At 44.3% G+C, this 18,259-nt stretch overlaps 1 protein-coding gene and 1 pseudogene across 1 annotated transcript; both read right to left on the bottom strand.

The window, feature by feature from the left end:
* Positions 1 to 332: 332 nt before the first annotated feature.
* Positions 333 to 1,295, bottom strand: LOC144255892 (olfactory receptor 2T29-like). Its single transcript, XM_077800955.1, has one exon. The coding sequence runs from the start codon at positions 1,293 to 1,295 to the stop codon at positions 333 to 335; it is 963 nt and encodes a 320-aa protein (XP_077657081.1).
* A 7,590-nt stretch (positions 1,296 to 8,885) lies between these two features.
* On the bottom strand, positions 8,886 to 9,854 carry LOC144256185 (olfactory receptor 2T3-like; annotated as a pseudogene).
* Positions 9,855 to 18,259: the final 8,405 nt, after the last annotated feature.

The raw sequence follows: 18,259 nt of genomic DNA, 5'->3' as shown, positions 1-18,259 counted from the left end.
TGTTAACACAGAATCCCCTTTTGCTTCATCGCTTCCCTTATCTCTCTCCACCTTATAAGTAGAGCACATCATGACCACTTCCTCTAAATATCCACTATGTGTTTCCTAATAATATGAAACAGAAAGTGGTTGTCCACTTAGAAATATAACATGGATCCAGGGGAGTTGCATAAGGACTTTGAATGCACAAGGAGTGGACAGAGGAAGTTGATCCCTGAAAGGATGCTTACGAATGAGACACCATGACGTAGGAGTCCAGAGAGTGTCGAGGCAAGGAAATCTGGATCATCGGATGTGGAGAGAAGGAGAAGAAACCATGGTACCAAAATTCCCTATTTTATTGTTTCCCGAAAAAAAGGTCCCACGCTCAACATTTTTCTCAGAGCCCCAGTAACATCTTTGTTCCTAAAACTGTAGATTAAGGGGTTCAGCACAGGTGTGAGTATGGTGTAAAAGACGGACACCACCATGTCCTTCTGCGGGGTGTGGTAGGAGCTGGGAAACATGTAGGTGTAGACAGCAGCACCATAGAAGATCATGACCACCATCATGTGTGAGGAGCAGGTGGCCAGGGCCTTCCTCCTGCCCTCTGCAGAGTTCATCCTGTGGATGGTGAGGAGGATGCAGGAATAAGATACTGAAATGACTGTCACCGGGATGAGGAGCATGAGGACACAGCACAGGTACATGAGTGTCTCATAGAGCGAGGTGTCTGAGCAGGAGAGCTTCATCACGGCAGGCACTTCACAGAAGAAGTGATGGATCTTCCAGGATTTGCAGAATGGGAAGGTCATGGTGATAGAAGTCAGCATGAAGCCATCCACTGATCCTAGGAACCAGCAGCCAGATACCAGGAGGAGACACACCCTGTGGTTCATGAGCATAGGGTAACGAAGAGGATGGCAGATGGCCATGTAGCGGTCATAGGCCATAGCTGCCAGAAGGAAATGTTCTGAGCCTCCTAGTGTCACATAGAGGAACATCTGTATCCCACATTCAGGGACTGAGATGGTACTCACATCCAGCATCTGGTCCAGGAGCACTTTGGGCACAGTGATGGAGATGTACATCATGTCCACGAGGGACAGCTGGCTGATGAAGAAGTACATGGGAGTGTGGAGCTGGACATTGGAGTGTATCAGGAGGATTAGGAGAGCATTTCCAGACAAGGCCATCAAGAAAACCACAAAGATGGCCACACAAAGCAGAGATGGATGTTGGGATTGACTGAAGAGGCCCACCAGAATGAAATCTGTCCACCCTGTGTGATTGTTCATCCAGGTGGTGATGTCCATGAGGTTCCACCTGGACCACCAAAAAAGCTTGGGTAATGTCGTGGAGAAGGCTGAAATGAATGCCTAGTGAGCAAGCACACGTGTGGGCACCAGCCTGATTGTGCCAACCAGAGGATGTTCCAGGGGGTGCAGATCCCAGGAGGTGAAATGACCTATGATTCAACAAATTGTAAAACATCAAGTATTAAAGGAATTGGTAACTCACGAGATTGCCACAGTTCAGGGTCAAGAACTTCTTATTGGTAGTGATCGTTATCAACAAGTATTAGAAATTTGTGCCCCATGTGACACAAATAGTGTAAGACAGAAAGTGAGGTCATTATTCCAAGGGTTCTTGTTATGGAAGGGCAAAGTATGTCCAAACCACCCAGTTTAAGGATCCAACTACTACATTAAAAACTGTTAGAGGCATATTTCATATAAGAAATATTTAGAAAGTAATGGAAACATGATTTGGGGGAAATCTATTTCAAACATTCGAGGCTCCTCTTCTCACAGGATTGGGCCACACTTCAGGGTCCCTTGGCTGTATGAAGTAAGCCTTACTTCCCTTGGGCAGGACCCTGAGGTTCTTAGACCTCCAAAGGGCGTGTGGTGAGGGGCCCAGACTCTAGCTGGATCCAACATGGGTCCAGCTTCCCTGGATCCTCTGATCCTCTGTCTACTCTGCCTAAAAGGAGCACAAGAATAATATTTGGCTTTGCGTTTGGTGAAGATTAAAGCAGTGAAAATTCTTAGAATACTACCACTTGAAAAAGAACAAAGGCACAATCCTGTTAAAATATTAATGTGTATACTAATTGTTCTGATGAAGCTATCCTGAAGGTGGCTGTTAACATTATGGTATTGTGAGATACACTAATTCAGTTTCCTGATTTTAATACCTACGTGTACCTTTAAGAATTTAGTATTCAAAGTAGGAAAGGAAATGATCCACAAATAAATGAAGCATACAGCTTATTAAAAAATGGATTTGAAAATTTCTGTATGTCATATGAAATCTTATATTGTATAACCTTATATAAACTTTATACATTTTTATGAATATACTCACATGAACATATAAACAACTATCTGAGATATTTATTGTGAGGCCCTGGCTAAGCACAGGTTCCTGGAAAGACTCATCTCTTTTCAGCATAGCCTAGACTCCTCCAAGTTCATCTTAAAGCTCTGCCACTTGCACTTAATCTCAGGTGGACAAGGATAGAATTTAGAGGTTATTCATCAGAAAAGCTTTGACTGTTTTCCAACATCATGTGCTTTATCGACTGCCACAATCAATTATCATGGAAACTGAGAAATAGAGAGTTAGTAGAACAATGGGGAAGCCTCAGGGGCAGCTCACTGTTGTCCACTCTGTCTTGATGCTCAGCTGCCTCCGTGTAGATGCTGGATGGAGATCAAGGGCTTGTAAACCTGGCCTGCACTTCAGGAGGTCACTATCAGTCCAAGCAGGGAAAATACCTAAATGAGATTCAAGGTGGGATTTTTAAATAGTGACAAAATAAAGTTAGGAACAGCGGTGGACATAAAATATACCTGGCCTTTCTCGAGGAAATCAATAATGGCTTCTTCCACATTTTTTTTTATTAAAGAGATTAAACCTTCTCAAATTTTCAACTTCTACATGGTGTGTATTATATTTTGATGCCCTTACCAACATGAAGAAACTAACGTCTCCTCATTCTGGGGAGACTTTAGCATGGGGGCATTTCAGGAAAACAATGACAAGTTTCAAGAACATTTCATGATCTTGTAATAATTCCCCAAACTGACTGTGACATTCAGCTCACCCAATGTCCAAAGTTCTGAAATTCTCGTGGAATAAGCAATACTGCAAGTGAACTTGTTGCTTAATATAAATATCCAACAAACCTGAAGTACACTGCAGAAGACCGATGACAGACGAGTAGTAGATTTCCTCTCTGTCAAATCCCACCCTGCTGGCAGATGAAGTCTGAGCGCGGTGGAGGAAACAGAGTTGCTGCCCCATTTACCTCTGTGGGCAAGGTGAATCAAGGACTGGAGTCCATCAGTCGGTGTGAAGACCTGGACAGCATTTGCTGAAAAGATGGAGGGAGAGAGGAGGCAGTGAGGGGAGGGAGGCACACTGGGACAATCTCTGCCACTGTCTTGGAGCCTCATGTAACAACCCCCAAGGACACCAGGAGGACCAGGGAACGTGGTGTGCAGCACACCTGGGGCCTGTCTTGCCTGCTCACTTTTACTCTTCTCTAGGCAATTGCTTAAGTTTCATGGGAACAACCTGGTGCCTGTTCAACTTGGGGGACTGTTAACAGTACTGGTAGAAAAACACCCAGCCATCATTACAAGCCAGCAGCATCCAGGGATTGCTGACTGTGCTCCACCTTCTCCAGAGCCTCTGAGGTCCTGCTCATCTTATTGCAGACTGACAATCCAGCATCTCAGGGCATCTGCCTAACATCACACAAGTGACCTGAGAGAGGGCCACATCCCACCCTAGGGTGCTCTGCTGCCTCCGCACCCTAGGAAAGCACCATGTTCCCTCTGCCATCCACATCCCAGATCTGGTCCACTCCACCATCCTTGTGCTTGGAGAAACACGAACATGCTCAGGAGAATTGCTTCCAGCATTACTGTGACACCCCCTCCCCCCGGAGTCACCCCCACTTGAAGTAAAGATAGTCCTTCTCCCTCTGCAAAATTTCAGTCTTGGGACAATTAATTCAGCATCCTACTGCCATCCAAAACATTAAAAAGAAATACATACTCTTATGTCCCTAAATAATTGGAAATAAAAATACATTTCTTAAGATGTTACAATTAAAAAAATACTACATGAAAGTTTTAAGATGCAAACACATTTCTTTTCTTCAGAAAAACAGATGATAGCGAAAAATGAGGAAATGCTGTCAGGATCTAATAGCATACTTCAACAGCAGGTGAGCAAGACCCTCACAGCAATGGCCCTGAGTTCCCAGTGCCACCTGCTTATCTGAACTCACCTTAGAGAATGATGTACCTCACCCAGATGGCCAGGGAGTGTGGCCTGGCTAAGTCACCAGGAAGAGGAGAGTGACATTACCCCTGGTATAGGTAGTCACAAGAGATTGGATGGGAGTTGCCTGTTCACAAATCCCTCTGGGACGTGGAGGACATTGCAGTTAGAGCTAAGGAAGCAACAGAGCTCTCTGGCACAGTTCTGGATCATTCTCATACTGTTCTATATCTATATTCTATATCTGTATTTGTTAAAATCAAAACCTTTACCAATGTTAAACATCTCAAATCCCACATTATCTATAAGGTCTGATTGATGAAATGTATTAAGTCAGTTAAGACACAGCCTTAGTCCTTGTTCAGTGTATGAAAAAACTGTCCTGAGTGTGTGTATCTTCATTTAATCTCCCAGAAAATTGTGTGATATATTGTTATCTCCCCATATATGGAAACTAATACTCAGAGTTCAATGGATGTGTCAAAAGCATCACCCCTGTCAGTGCTGTGGGGACCCGCAGGGGGGTCCTTCTAGCAGCTCCACCTGACTCTCTTAATCCCTGTTTGTGCTCCTTGTTTCCTGTCATTCAGTGATCATCTTGTTTGCTTTAGTGTTGCATTGAATTTTGATGTTTTTGCTTTTATTTTCAATACCGGCCTGCAGATTATAGAATACTGAAAATACGACCGATTTAGTGGAAAATTTTTAATCAATTACCCAACCTCTGCCCCCCCCACCAGACTCACATTATACTTTGCCTTCAAACTACAAACTGTTGAGTGTACACTACATCATAGCAGCTGGGATGAAACAGGCAGAAAGAAGCAAGCCCACTCTCTTGCATTTTGCAGCCAAATCCTTCTTAACTTTTTTCCTGTATATGTTCTGGAACAATGCTGATCATTTCCCCTGACATGGAGGTCTTGTGACAGCCTTGGTCCACAATGTCTGTTGGTCAGGCTGCCTCCTGAGCTGCAGCCACCTGACCTGCAGGGCTTCAGCCTTGCAGATGGCTTATCCTGTCTCCTTGGCCACCTGGTTTCCTATAAGACTGTGAGTAGCAGCCCAGGGAGTATTCTCTAGGGTGGGAGGAAGAAAGAAGCTGCATGTTTTCTTCCTTTCTGAAGATAGTCTGTGGCAACTGGAGGCAACAGGGATTTCCCTGGGTTCCCACACCCAGAAAACTGTTTTTGCAGTTCTGGCAGCACTGCAGGACATGAACTCCCAGGGTTGCTATGGTGACCTCCCTGAGGCCTGGAAGTGCAGAGTCTCCTCCCCAGCTCAGCAGGGAGCACACAGCAGATAGCAGATGCAGAGGGAACACTCTGGGTTCCTGGCTGACACACTCCCTTCTACTCCACCATCCTTACTCTAGGTCCTGGTTACTTTGTAGCCTAGCCCCTGCAGCAAATATCTTCAGAATGAAATAGATGGTGTTTGTTACTGTACTAACCCAATATGGTCACTATGTATCGAATGATTTAGACTCCAATGCATTCCTTGCCTAAAGAGAGTTAGTCTGTGCTCAAATCCCTCATTTATAAAAAATAAAAATGCTTATATAGAAATCACTCCTAATATATTTTTCTTCAGGTAATTTACAACAGGGGAGTGATTTACAGCCTTGCCAGGGCTTGTTACTTCTTTTTTTTTTTTTTTAAGATAGCCATTCTCACTGGATGAGGATTCACTTATTGATCTTAGGATATACAACAAATCAATATTGAAACCCACATTGTACTTCAAGTTATAGAATTATAATTAGTTAATTAAAAATAAAATAAATAGGCCAGGTGTGGTGGCACAGGCCTGTAATCTCAGGGGCTTGGGAGGCTGAGGCAAGAGTACTGTGAGTTCAAAGCCAGCCTCAACTTAGCAAGACCCTAAACAACTCAGTGAGATCCTGTCTCTAAATAAAATATATAGAGTTCTAGATATGTGGCTCAGTGGTTAAGTGTCCTTAGGTTCCACCTCCAGTACCAAATAAATTTTTAAAAAATAGTAAAACATATCATAAACTATAGTGTTCTATCTGAATTAGTGTAATGTACTTAATAACAATGATTTTAAAATTTCAATTTAACTTGCACTGTTACAAAAAATGTAAAAATGCACATATTAATGGGGTGCTACGTAATGTTGGACACATGTATACATTATGCAATATTCATATTAAGCCAAAAATTTATTCCCTTAAACACTAATTGTTTCCTCATGGTAAAAACTTTCAAAATCCTTTCTTCCAGTTGTTTTTTAATGGACAGTATATTATTAATAACAATCATTTTTAAAAATCATGCTAATAGGACACAAGTACAAAAATGTAGATAGGAGCATTATTTGAAATTGCTAAAAACTGAAGACAACATATACATTCATCAACAATAGAAGGTATTCATAAATAATGGTATAGTTAAGCAATTTAATCCTACACATAAAAATCAATAAATCCATGGTACTTACAACAGGGATCAACTGCATAAAACACAATTGTATAAAGCCAGGGAAAGCAGATCTCCAGAAACCACGCACAGTCACTGTGGGTGCCCACACACTTGATTGGCGTGGGGTGGGCACCCATGGTCAGGTATTCCAGGGCATAATAATAATTGTAATAATTCCAAAAACTAATTGTTACATTAAGTTCAAGGCAGCCCAGGGCACCTCCTCCTCAGGAAATTTGATTAAGAAGTTTCTCTTCCTCATCTTAAAATGACATGAGAAAAGTCACAGGCTTCCAAAGGCTGTCAGAGGTCACACGGCTCTTCATTAGTTGAGTGGCAGTGGCTAGAACTCAGAGGGCAGCTGGGAATCCTCCCCTTTCACATCTCTATCTAAACCTCAGAGTCCATCTGCAACTTCAACAAAGACTTCCATTTCCCCTTGCACATTGTTCTCCAGAAGGTAAACAGATAAGCAAAACACTTGTTAAAAACCAAGAAAACAAAAGCCAAGTAAAATCCCATAAACTTGATGGAAGGTTGCACAGGACTTCCCAATGACACCAGCAAAAAAATAATAAGTGCAATGATACCAACCAGGCCCTGATGGTGTTAGGATGACTTACAGTGCTGGTGTTCACTTGATCAGCTTTGTTCCTTTTATGTATTTAGTTTAATCATCAGTCTGTACACCTAGCAACCTAACTACCTTTAGACAAGCTCCTTTTTCTTCATAGATGACCCTTTTGACCCAATTCAGGCAAATTCCCCTAATAAAACTTGTAGGAGTGATGGTCAGCTAGAAACATAGTATGGAGCTGCCATGGCTGGCAGAGGCTGCTTTTCAGCCCTGATGATGGTGCTCTGGTCCCAAAGCACCCGGCTTCCCTTCCTTGGTAGTAAATAAGGTGAGGTCAGGGTGCCACCTGGCATGACTGATGACCTCAGGGTTCCTGTCACTTTCTTGCCTCTTAGTCAGAGATGATGTATGTTTTCCTACCTCCTTACGTTCCAGAAGCACTCGACACACAGGTTGTATTGGTCTTGAAAGCAACTGTGATCTGGTGCTGGTAGACACACAGACATGTCCTTGGCAGCATGATACTTGGCAGGGAGGGCACAGACTAGTCACCAGTCCAAAATCATTTTACTGGCTTCCCTAGTTTCAAAGAAAAAAGCTTGGCTTGCTAGGCTGAGGCAGAACAATCTTAGCAAGGCTCTATACAACTTAGTGAGACCCTCTCCCATAATTTAAAATAAAAAAAGGGTTGGGGATGTGGTTTTGTGGTTAAGCACTCCTGGGTTCAATCCCTGGTACCAAAATAAATAAATAAATTCAAAAGAAAATTGCTTAGACGTATAAATTTCCTAAATTCCCATCTTCCAAGACAGTTTTTGTAGTCAATGTAAATACAGTACACCACTGTCTACAGTAGTGTAAATTCCAAAGAATTATATATGAAGCCACTTTTATTTACATCCTGTAAAATTAAATGAACCTATTATCTCCCTGGACTTTAATATTAATAACTTTTTTTCAGCAGTATTAAAACCACTGGTGTTTACACCATAAAGCTCACTTTTTAAAAGTTGGTTCTTTTTAGATATACATGACAGTAGAGTGTATTCTGACATATCATACATATACAGAGTATAACTTATTCTAATTAGGGCTCATTCTTGTGGTTGTACATGATGTGAAGAATCAAAGCTCTTTTAACATTGAGAAAACTATGCCCCTCTGTACTTATTGAGGCACGGTATCAGACTGCTGGGAGCACATGGCTGTCGCAGATCAGTGATGGCTTACAGAGCAGCCGAGAGTGAGGGAGCAGCCAATGGCCCCTCCAGGGCTCTACAAGGTCTGAGGTCTGCACAGCGAGTCTCTGTTAAGGCTAAAGCTGGCACTTAGGTCTCACTGATATTACCCGTGAACCCAGGATGGAGGGAGGTTAGAAAAAGATGCTAGGTCAACTAAAGTGACAGTTTTCAATGGATTTCAAGAAGTAAAATACACTGAGATAAACAGGATAAATAAGCAGAGTGGAGGAGAAGCTCCAGGCAGGGGAGTGGGACTGAGGGAGGGATCCACATTGGGCCCTGGGTCCCAAGGACAACAGACAGGAGAGATCAGGAGAGGAGAAGGGACAGGGGAGAGAAGCAGGCTCACTCCCAGGCACTCCCTCTTAGGTTTCCTCTCACAACCCTTTGGTGGCACCACCTTGACTGAACCAGGCTCCTCAGAGTCAACGTGATGTCTTTGTTGCGGAGGCTGTAGATGAGGGAGTTCAGCAAGGGAGTGAGGATGGTGTAGACGACTCACACCATCATATCCTGCTGCACTGTGTGATAGGAGCTGGGGAGCATGTAGGTGTAGACAGTGGCACCAAAGAAGAGCAACACCACAGTCATGTGGGAGGAGCAGGTGGCCAGAGCCTTCCTGCAGCCCTTGGCTGAGCTTGTCCTGCGGATGAGGAGCAGGATGAGGGTGTAGGAGCTGGAGATGACCAGGGTGGGCACGAGGAGCATGAGGATGCAGCACAGGTATATGAGCATCTTGTAGAGGGAGACGTCAGAGCAGGAGAGCCTCAGCAGGGCAGGGATCTCACAGAAGAAGCTCAGGAACTTCCTGGACTTGCAGAAGGAGCAGCTCATGGTGATGGGGGTAAGCAGCAAGCCATCCAGTGTTCCCAGGAACCAGCATCCGGACACCATCAGCCGGCAGACCCTGTGGTTCATCAACAGTGGGTAATGCAGAAGTCTTCAGATGGCAGGATATCGGTAATAGGCCATGGCCGACAGAAGAAAATATTCAGCTCCTGCCAGGGTCAGGTAGAAGAACATCTGGATCCCACAGCCTGTGGAGGAGATGATATGGTCTCCTGTGACCTGGCCCACCAGCATCTTGGGCACGGTCATAGAGATGTACATGAGATCCATGAGAGACAGCTGGCTGATGAAGGAGTACATGGGGGTCCAGAGGCAGGGCTCTGTGTGGATGAGAAGAATGAGGAGGGCGTTCCCAACTAGGGCCATCAAGAAAATGATGAAGGTCATAGTATAAAGGAGCGTGGCATTTGGGGTGTCCCCAAAGAGCCCCACAAGGATGAAACTGGTGCTCAAGTTTGATTCCATGAAATTTCCTTCCCTGCATGCATATCTATCAGGTAGTTTCACCTAAGAACAATGAGGGCTGTGACTTTACCTCCATCATACCTGTGTGACTGTCCTAGTGTGCTTGGGTAAGACATGTACCTTGAGCTATTTCTCCAAACACTGGGTTAAACTGAGGTGGAATCCTAAGTTTAAATCTTAGGGAACTGAAGCTGTGTGCAGCCCCAAGTAACTGGATTAATCAAGCTGGATGAAGCTGCTCCTGAATCTTGGGACCCGCTGGCTCATCCAGGACTCAGTGCTGGAAGTCACAGTGAGGCATCTGTCAATATTAATAATATAAATGGAGCTAAAATCATACCCCAAACCTTCTGAAAACTTATAGTCTCCTCCAGTATTCTCTCCTCATACGTCTCCATCATGGCAGGGCAGGGAGCAGAAATGGCTGGCCACCCTCAAAATCCACATGAAGTCTAAGGGTTTTAATCTACTAATCATCCTGCAGGGACATGATATGTATAAGAAATGGCAGAAATAAAAGTTGGAGATGCCCTAAATACCAACTATTTAGTTTGAAAACGAATTAAGCACTTCTTTTTCCTTCTTAGGATGCCATTTCTCCCCTAAAATAGAGCCCAACATTCCATGTGCAGTGACTCTGTCAGTGAATGTAGTTGAAGGACCAGGGGAAGCAGTTGTTCTAAAACTCAGCTCTGCAGCCTCAACCTGTCCCAGGGAACCCTCTAGCCCTGCATTCCACTCAGAAAACCAGTAGAGTCCTCCCCTGGTATCCACAGCTTTGCTCAGGAACAGCTTCACCTGAGATGCACCTGCAGGTGTTCAGCTGACTGGCTGAAAACACACTGGGCATGTGGACAATTGTCCTGCACTCTGAGTTAAGGAGATGTCAGGCTGCAGACCACTGAGGGGTGGGAGTTCCATGACTGGCCCAGGCTAGTCAGCCCAGGGCTGCTGCAATGCCTGGGCAGAGCAGCACACAGAGAAAAGTCACACAGCAGCCGAGATGCAGGTACCCACAAAGCAAAACACAGTGAACGGTGGGCAGGCGGAAAAAGTGAGCATTCAGGAAAGTTCAAGTGGGAATCATGCAGGAGACAGAAGCAAGGATCAGCATCCACAGTGTTCCCTGGTCACCTTCCCAATGCAGAGTTCAGAAAACTTGGGCAGGGCAAGCCTGTGCTTCACTCCTCAGCTCTCCAGTGAGTGAATCTACACCACAGCAGCCCAGTGAAGCTATCCCCATCCTAAAGCCAGGCAACTGGGTTCATTTAGGAGGCAAGTAGGGAGTTACATCAGCAGCTTCTTCACCTGAGGGAGCTGAGGTGAGCACCTGCTGTGTGACCTTCACCTGCTGAGCAAGCATGGATCAGCTCCCTGGGGGAACCGAGGAACCTGCAGCCACCACTTGTCATCTATCCATCTACCCCATGCTTGGCCTGCACTCTGACCAGGCACCCACAGACCTAAGCTTCTCCAGAGGTTCACATTTCTGACTTTTGTTGCTCTTGTGCTTTTGATTTGTTTTCCAAGTATATTGTAACTTTCCACTCACAAGAAACATGGGGGTTGCACATATTTGCCGTTTTTGAGGTGAAGATATAAAATACTCCATCTTGGGGGCTGGGGTTGTAGTTCAGTGATAGAGTACTCTGCCTTCCCAATCAGCTGTCATGCTATAAAGAAGTGTTTCCTGTGGTGCTCCTGTGTGATGCTTTTCATGTTTCTGAGCTTTGTTAGTGGATAAGTTTGCTGTTCAAAGTGGTCTCCAGGCATAGGCCTGAGTTTGTCTCATGTGACTGGAAACAAGGAAACTGTGTGCAGCTTGTGGACCTAGTGTGAGCTAGCTCAGCCTCCCTCAGGTGTGGTGCTGAGCTCAACAAGTTCAGTGCTAACTGACTCAGTGAGGTCACGGTGCTCTGTCATCATGAGTGTATCAAATGTGTAAGTCCTTAAAGGGAAACACAGGAAACAGATGGAGATGCCGTGATCAGAGGCAGCCAGGCACTTAAGCCTGTGTTTGCCTTGGGGTGATGACTCTTCATTAACTAATTCAGTGTGCTCAATGACTGTATTGAACATAAACACAACATATAACAAGAACCAACCATACATCATAAAAGTGGATCTGTTTCAAACATGACGTGCAAAAATATGTTGTGATAAGGTGTAAAAACTTGTCACAAGATTCTTGTAAGCAGTACTCCTGCAGTACTTTTTAAAGGATATGAAGTCACCTGACAATTCTGTCTCCTGTTGTTTTACAGGAAAATCTGGAAAGCATGGGAAATGATCCAGCTGGATGTGGAACCGAGGATACTCACTGTAGATCCTTGATCCACCCTTTACTCCAGATGCCCACAGAGGGAAAGCAGCAACCACAACCCTCACAAAAGAAGCTGGGTGACTCCCAGGTGAGGTCTCTGATCTACAGGTAGTGATGGCCTCCATCATAGAGCACCTTAAGGGGAATTCATCCTGTCCCTGCTGGGTGAGGAGTTAGCCTAGGCTGAGAGTGACCCTAATGTCTTTGGGGTGCACTCCTTGGACTCTGGGTCTGGTCCAGCTCTCTGACACAGCTTTTCTGGCCCCTATATGTCCTGCCTTGTGAGCAAAATGGTCTTCTGAGCAACTTTTCCCCTCCCAGGAGCTCCCATCTCACTTAGTCACACTTAAAATAATAACCTTAAGAATTATTTCTAGGAGATAAAATGACTTGATTTGCCAAATGCTTTTCTTTAGATAAGATTTTTTGCTAATTCTCTATCTGAGCAACAGTCACACTTGAAACCACCAGCTCAGTTTCCTTCACCTTCTCTAGGGTGAAGTGAGTGTGAGATGAACTGATACTCAAGCACAGGTGATGTTGGAATGGCTGCAGCAGATTGTCTTGTGACACTTGCAGGATTTCTCACCCTGGATTCTTCTTCAAGGAAAGGGCTATGTTTGTTTGGCTAAACTTTGTAAAAAATTATTTTTCCTCTCCATTCTTTAAAAATAACCCAAACAGTTAGTTATCACATTTGCAATATGGAATTTTTTTTCCTTCAGATTGAGATTTCATCTCATTCCAGTCAGAATGCCAGTCATCAAGAATACAAATAATAGAAAGGGAGGAAGTTGGAAAAAACATGGCGGCAGGAAAGGAGTGAGCCACCCTGTGCCCCATGCCGCCAGATCCTCAGATCTTGCCTAGTCGGAATACTACATCTCTAAGAGGACCCCTATCTATCTGCTCTCTGCAGAAATCACCAGAGCTGTGACCCCATGCAGGGCTCCGGGCCTCAGCGTTCGAGTAGGAAGCCTGGCATTAGAGCAGGACCCAAAACCCAAAGTTCCAGTCCAGGCAAAACTGGGTGAGCACCTTAGGAGAATCACCTATCAACACATCTGCAGATCGCCAAGACTTCACTCCACTCCCACACAAGTCACTCAGCTGCTACCTACCCATAGCACAATACCATGGCCTGGCTCTCCCCATCTCACCAGGTTCCCTCACCTCACCAGACACCCTGGCACTGAAAGCAGGCCGCTGCCATCTTGACTCAACATTCTTGCCATTTGGCTGGGGGCAGTGCCCAGATTGGATCTCCAGGGGCCAGGTACCATTTCCAACCAATCCCCTTCCCCAGCGGTGGTAACCCAACATAGTAGTTGCCCAACACAGGTGTGCAGTGTGACCATAGAGCCGCCCGACCACGGGAGCCCTGGGGTGAGAGTTTCCTCAATTGGGAACTGCTGGGGGAGAGGCAGAGACCAGGAACTGGGGAATCTCCAAGCAAAAGAGGGAGATAGTACCAGGTGCTCACATCATACAATCGAGCTGTTCCAAAAAGAGACCCAAGAGGTGCAATCTTTCTGCAGAGACTGGTGGGTGCCACTCCCCACATCCAGGAGCCTGCACCAAGAATAGTCTTCCCACTCTGGTTACCTCCACCATCCAGAGGGCAGAGACACCAGCTTACAACAGACAATGCCACCTACTGGATGAGAAGAGAAGCAAGAAAGATACGGATCTCTAAAGCCAGCCAGAACCCTGGCTTCTTTGGTTTTTGGTTGGTTGGTTGGTTGGTTGGTAGGTTGGTTGGTTTTTTTCTCTTCTAACTCTCTATCCTCAGGCCCTCACATCCCCAAAATATGTGAAACCAAGAACTTTGTATGAAATAGGACTTTGAAGACTAAGTCATCTGATTAATATAATATAAAGGTGTTGAATATGCCCCTTTTTTCTTTTTCTTTTTATTCTTTCATTTTTCTTTCCTCCTCCAAATTTTACTGTTTTAACATCTTTATTTTGTAAATACATATGGGTGTTTGTTTTATGTACTCCACTGTCATCCCATGTGTAAGGCATGAAGTAACATGTGGGGCATGTTGCATCAGAAAAGAGGAAACCTAACTTGCAGGCTGCTACCCACTCCCTGGTCCTGGGGCTGCACATGGCTAGGATGGTGCCTGGCGATCAGCCAGAAGGCATTACCATGGGTTGTGACGAAAAATCAGACCACCTCTAGGATAGGCTCAGAACCTTTCTGCCCTCGTGGACAGCTCGTGTCACCCATTACTACCTATAGGATGGGTGTACACGTGAACTCTCCCCACCCTGCTGACCTTTATCCTGATTGGCTCCTGTACATTATATTAGCTGTGTGTGTTTTCTCAATAAACTGAGATCCTGCTTTGACTGGTCTCCCTGACGTGTCTGATTGTCCTCTGGTGAGGGAGTGCTGGGTGCAGGTGGTCAGTCGGCCCTCTCCTTTCTTGGCTCATCCTGTCGGGGCATGCTCTCCCCATCTCTCCCGCAGGTTGGGAGGGAACTAGGGCTAAAAATCCCGACATCATGTACTTTCGTACCCTAAATTACTTCCTATCTATTCTCTTGCTACTAATCCTCTTTACTAGGTTTCTCCTTCATACTTCCTCTGATATATTAACTCTATATCCTCACATCCTACCTCCTCAGCATATTGTCCTAAGCCCCACCCCCAGTTTATTGTCCACTGTCAGAAACTGTAAACCTTTTTACAAAACTACTGATTATATTTAGATAATAATTGAATCCAACATTTCCGGACATTGAGACTAAACTGTAAATGTCTTAATAATAACAAATTGTTCCTAGGAGGTATATTTTTGATATTAAGATCTGTTAACATTGTTCTTCCCCACAAAGGAGAAGTCTTGGAACCCTACAAGAGCACTACAAACCTATAGGGTAAAAACACTAACAATCTAGACCCACAGAACTGGAAAGGAAGACACCCAAGCAACATGAAGAGACAAGGGAATAAGGTGCCCCAAACAAATGAAGACACCACATCATTAGAATCATTGCCAGCCACAGCAGGGGGAATGACAGAGAAGGAGTTCAGGATGTACATGGTTAAAATGTTCTGTGAACTCAATGAAGATATAAGAGAGCAAACACAGGCAGTGAAAGATCACTTCGACAAGGAGCTACATAAAAAGTCCAAGAAGCAAAAGATCACCTCAACAGGGAGATAGAGGTTCTAAAAATAAATTAAAAAAAAACCAGAAATACTTGAAATGAAAAAAATAATAAACCAAATTAAAAGCTGAAACAAAAGCATCACCAACAGAGTTGGCCACTTGGAAGATAGGACATCAGACAATGAAAACAAAATATATAGACCACACAGTGATTATGGTAAGAAACCACAAGCAGAACATTCAAGAAATATGGGATAACATAAAAAGACCAGAGTTATGGGGATAGAGGAAGGCATAGAGATCCAAACTAAAGGAATGAACAAATTTTTCAATGAAAGAATATCAGAAAATTTTACAAACATGAAGAATGAATTGGAAATCCAAATTCAAGAAGCCCACAGGATGCCAAGTGTACAAAATCATAAAAGATCCACACCAAGGCACATGATAATGAAAATGCCCAACAGACAGAATAAGGAGAGAATTTTAAAATCCAGAAGAGAAAGGAATCAGATTGCATAAAAGGGGAAACCAATTAGGATAACGGCAGATTTTTCAACACAGACCCTGAAATCTAGAAGATCCTGGAACAACATATATCAAGCTCTGAAAGAAAATGTGTGCCAACCAAGAATCTTGTATCCAGCAAAATTAAGCTTTAGATTTGAAGATGAAATAAAATCCTTCCATGATAAACAAAAGTGAAAATAATTTATAGCTAGAAAACCAACACTACAAAACATCCTTGGCAAAATATTCCATGAAGAGGAAACAAAAACAACAATGAAAATCAGCACAGGGAGGTAGTACCCTAAAGGAAAAACGAATCAAAGAAAAAAATCAAGTCAAGATAATAACAAAAATAAACAAATATGGCTGGGAATACAAATCATGTCTCAATAATAACCCTGAATGTTAATGGCTTAAACTCACCAATCAAAAGACATAGACTAGCAGATTGGATTTTTAAAAAAGACCCAACAATATGCTGCCTCCAGGAGACTCATCTGATAGAAAAAGACATACACAGACTGAAGGTGAAAGGTTGAGACAAATCATACCACTCACATGGACTTTGGAAGCAAGCAGGGGTTTCCATCCTTGTATCAAATAATAATAGACTTCAAGCCAAAGTTAGTCAAAAGGGATAAAGGTGGACATTACATACTGCTCAAGGGAAGCATATACCAACAAGCCATAACAATCATAAATATATATGCCCCAAACAGTGGTGCGAGGTCTGTCTACAGATGGTTGTCTTGGCTTGGGCTGGAGGAGCTCTTGCAGTGCTTGTGCATACCATCTACCCCATGCACTTCCTTATCTGTGGCTCCAGGGAGATTGACCATTATTCTGTGAGATGCTCGCCATTCTGAGAATGTCTTGTGAAAATAATGTACTACCATCAGTTTCCAAGATGGTGGAATTTGTGTCAACCATTGTGTTTCTGCTGGTCTTATTTCCTCTCATTCTGGCCTTCTACACTGTCATCTTCCTCACTGTCCTCAGGATAAACTCTCTAAAGGGTAGGAACAAAGCCTGGACACTTGCTCCTCCCGCCATCTACATGACACCCAGCTCTGCCCACACACCAGAGCAAGCCCAGATAGGAACTGTGGTGGGCACCATAGTGACCCCTATGCTTGACATCCTCATCTACAACCTGAGGAAAAAGAGGAGGTGGGGGCTCTGAGGAAGTGCCTGGGGAGGGGCTGTGGCTGTCAAAGCTCCCTGCCTCTCCAGTGCTGCTCTAGGAATGTTCTATCCTCAACTTTCAGAGGAGCCACAGTCAACTCACATTCTGAGGAAAGTCCTTTCCAGGATTCATGTGGACATTTGTCTGTTGCTCTCAGTTCCATGTGTTGGCTTTAGTTGAGCACAATCTTGATAACAGCTACCAACCAGCTCTGGGGAAATTACATGGATTCTGGTGGTGACATCTGCACAGGGGCAAATGCTCTTGGCTCCTCTTCAGCTTTAATGTATTGGGTCACCAAGGAAGAACTGGCGTGCTAGTCTAGATCCAGTGCCTCGATGGTGCTTCTAATTTAAACTGTCCTATCCATGTCCACTATCACCTGTCACTCCTGGAGCTCCTGCCTCAATCCCCCTGCCTAAAACCCAAAGGTCTCTTGATCCATGACACCTCCTGATAGAATCCTCCCTTTCCACAACTCTTGTGTGTTACTATACTTTTTTTTCATAGTTGGTTAAGAATTACATATGCAATTGTATTCTTTTTCCTTCTGAACTAAAAAAAAAAAAAATAAGCAGCCATATGTAAAAAGAAATCTGAGTGAATTCAGGAAATTCTTTCAGAAATAGAACTTAGAGTTTTACTTTTTATCTACTAGATTTTACCATTTTTCATTTTAATTGGTATATTAATATATATTTCATTAATTAGAGAGCTTAACTTTATAATTTTGTAATCATCTTCAGTGAGACTTCTGAGGTTCAAGGTAAACTTTGATATGATGATGTGCTTCTGCACCAGCTCCCGGCCCAAGGAGTGGGACTGAGCCTCCTTGTGGGTATTCTAGATGCTAAAGGGGGAGCCAGACAGTGAAAGTTAGAGGGGAGGGGGAGATAATGTGAGCACAGAGCAAGTGGGGGATAGGGGGAAAGGAACTGCAGGCTGCTGGGAAGGAGGCTCCCAGTCAGGGTGCTGACTTGAGGGTGAAGGTAGGAGGAGCTCCCGGCTCCACCCTGCTGGTAAGACTGGGGAGGGCACCACTTTCATATGGTGACAGCACCTTTTCTGCCCTGAGTCTGGCAGGATGCTCGACACACCTGAAGTCATGGATCGTCTGCCTCCAGTCTGTAAGAGAGCCATGATTGCCTCAATTTCTAAATGGCAAAGCATGCTCAGGGGTTTTATGTGACTTTGCCAGTGGTACCTAAGCAACAAGGGGCAGGGCATGTACCAGAACCCAGGCCCATCTGCTCCTGGGCCT

Source organism: Urocitellus parryii, chromosome 7, assembly GCF_045843805.1.
Source record: "Urocitellus parryii isolate mUroPar1 chromosome 7, mUroPar1.hap1, whole genome shotgun sequence".
NCBI classification, from domain to species: domain Eukaryota; kingdom Metazoa; phylum Chordata; class Mammalia; order Rodentia; family Sciuridae; genus Urocitellus; species Urocitellus parryii.
This window is presented reverse-complemented; position numbering and strand designations above follow the sequence as displayed.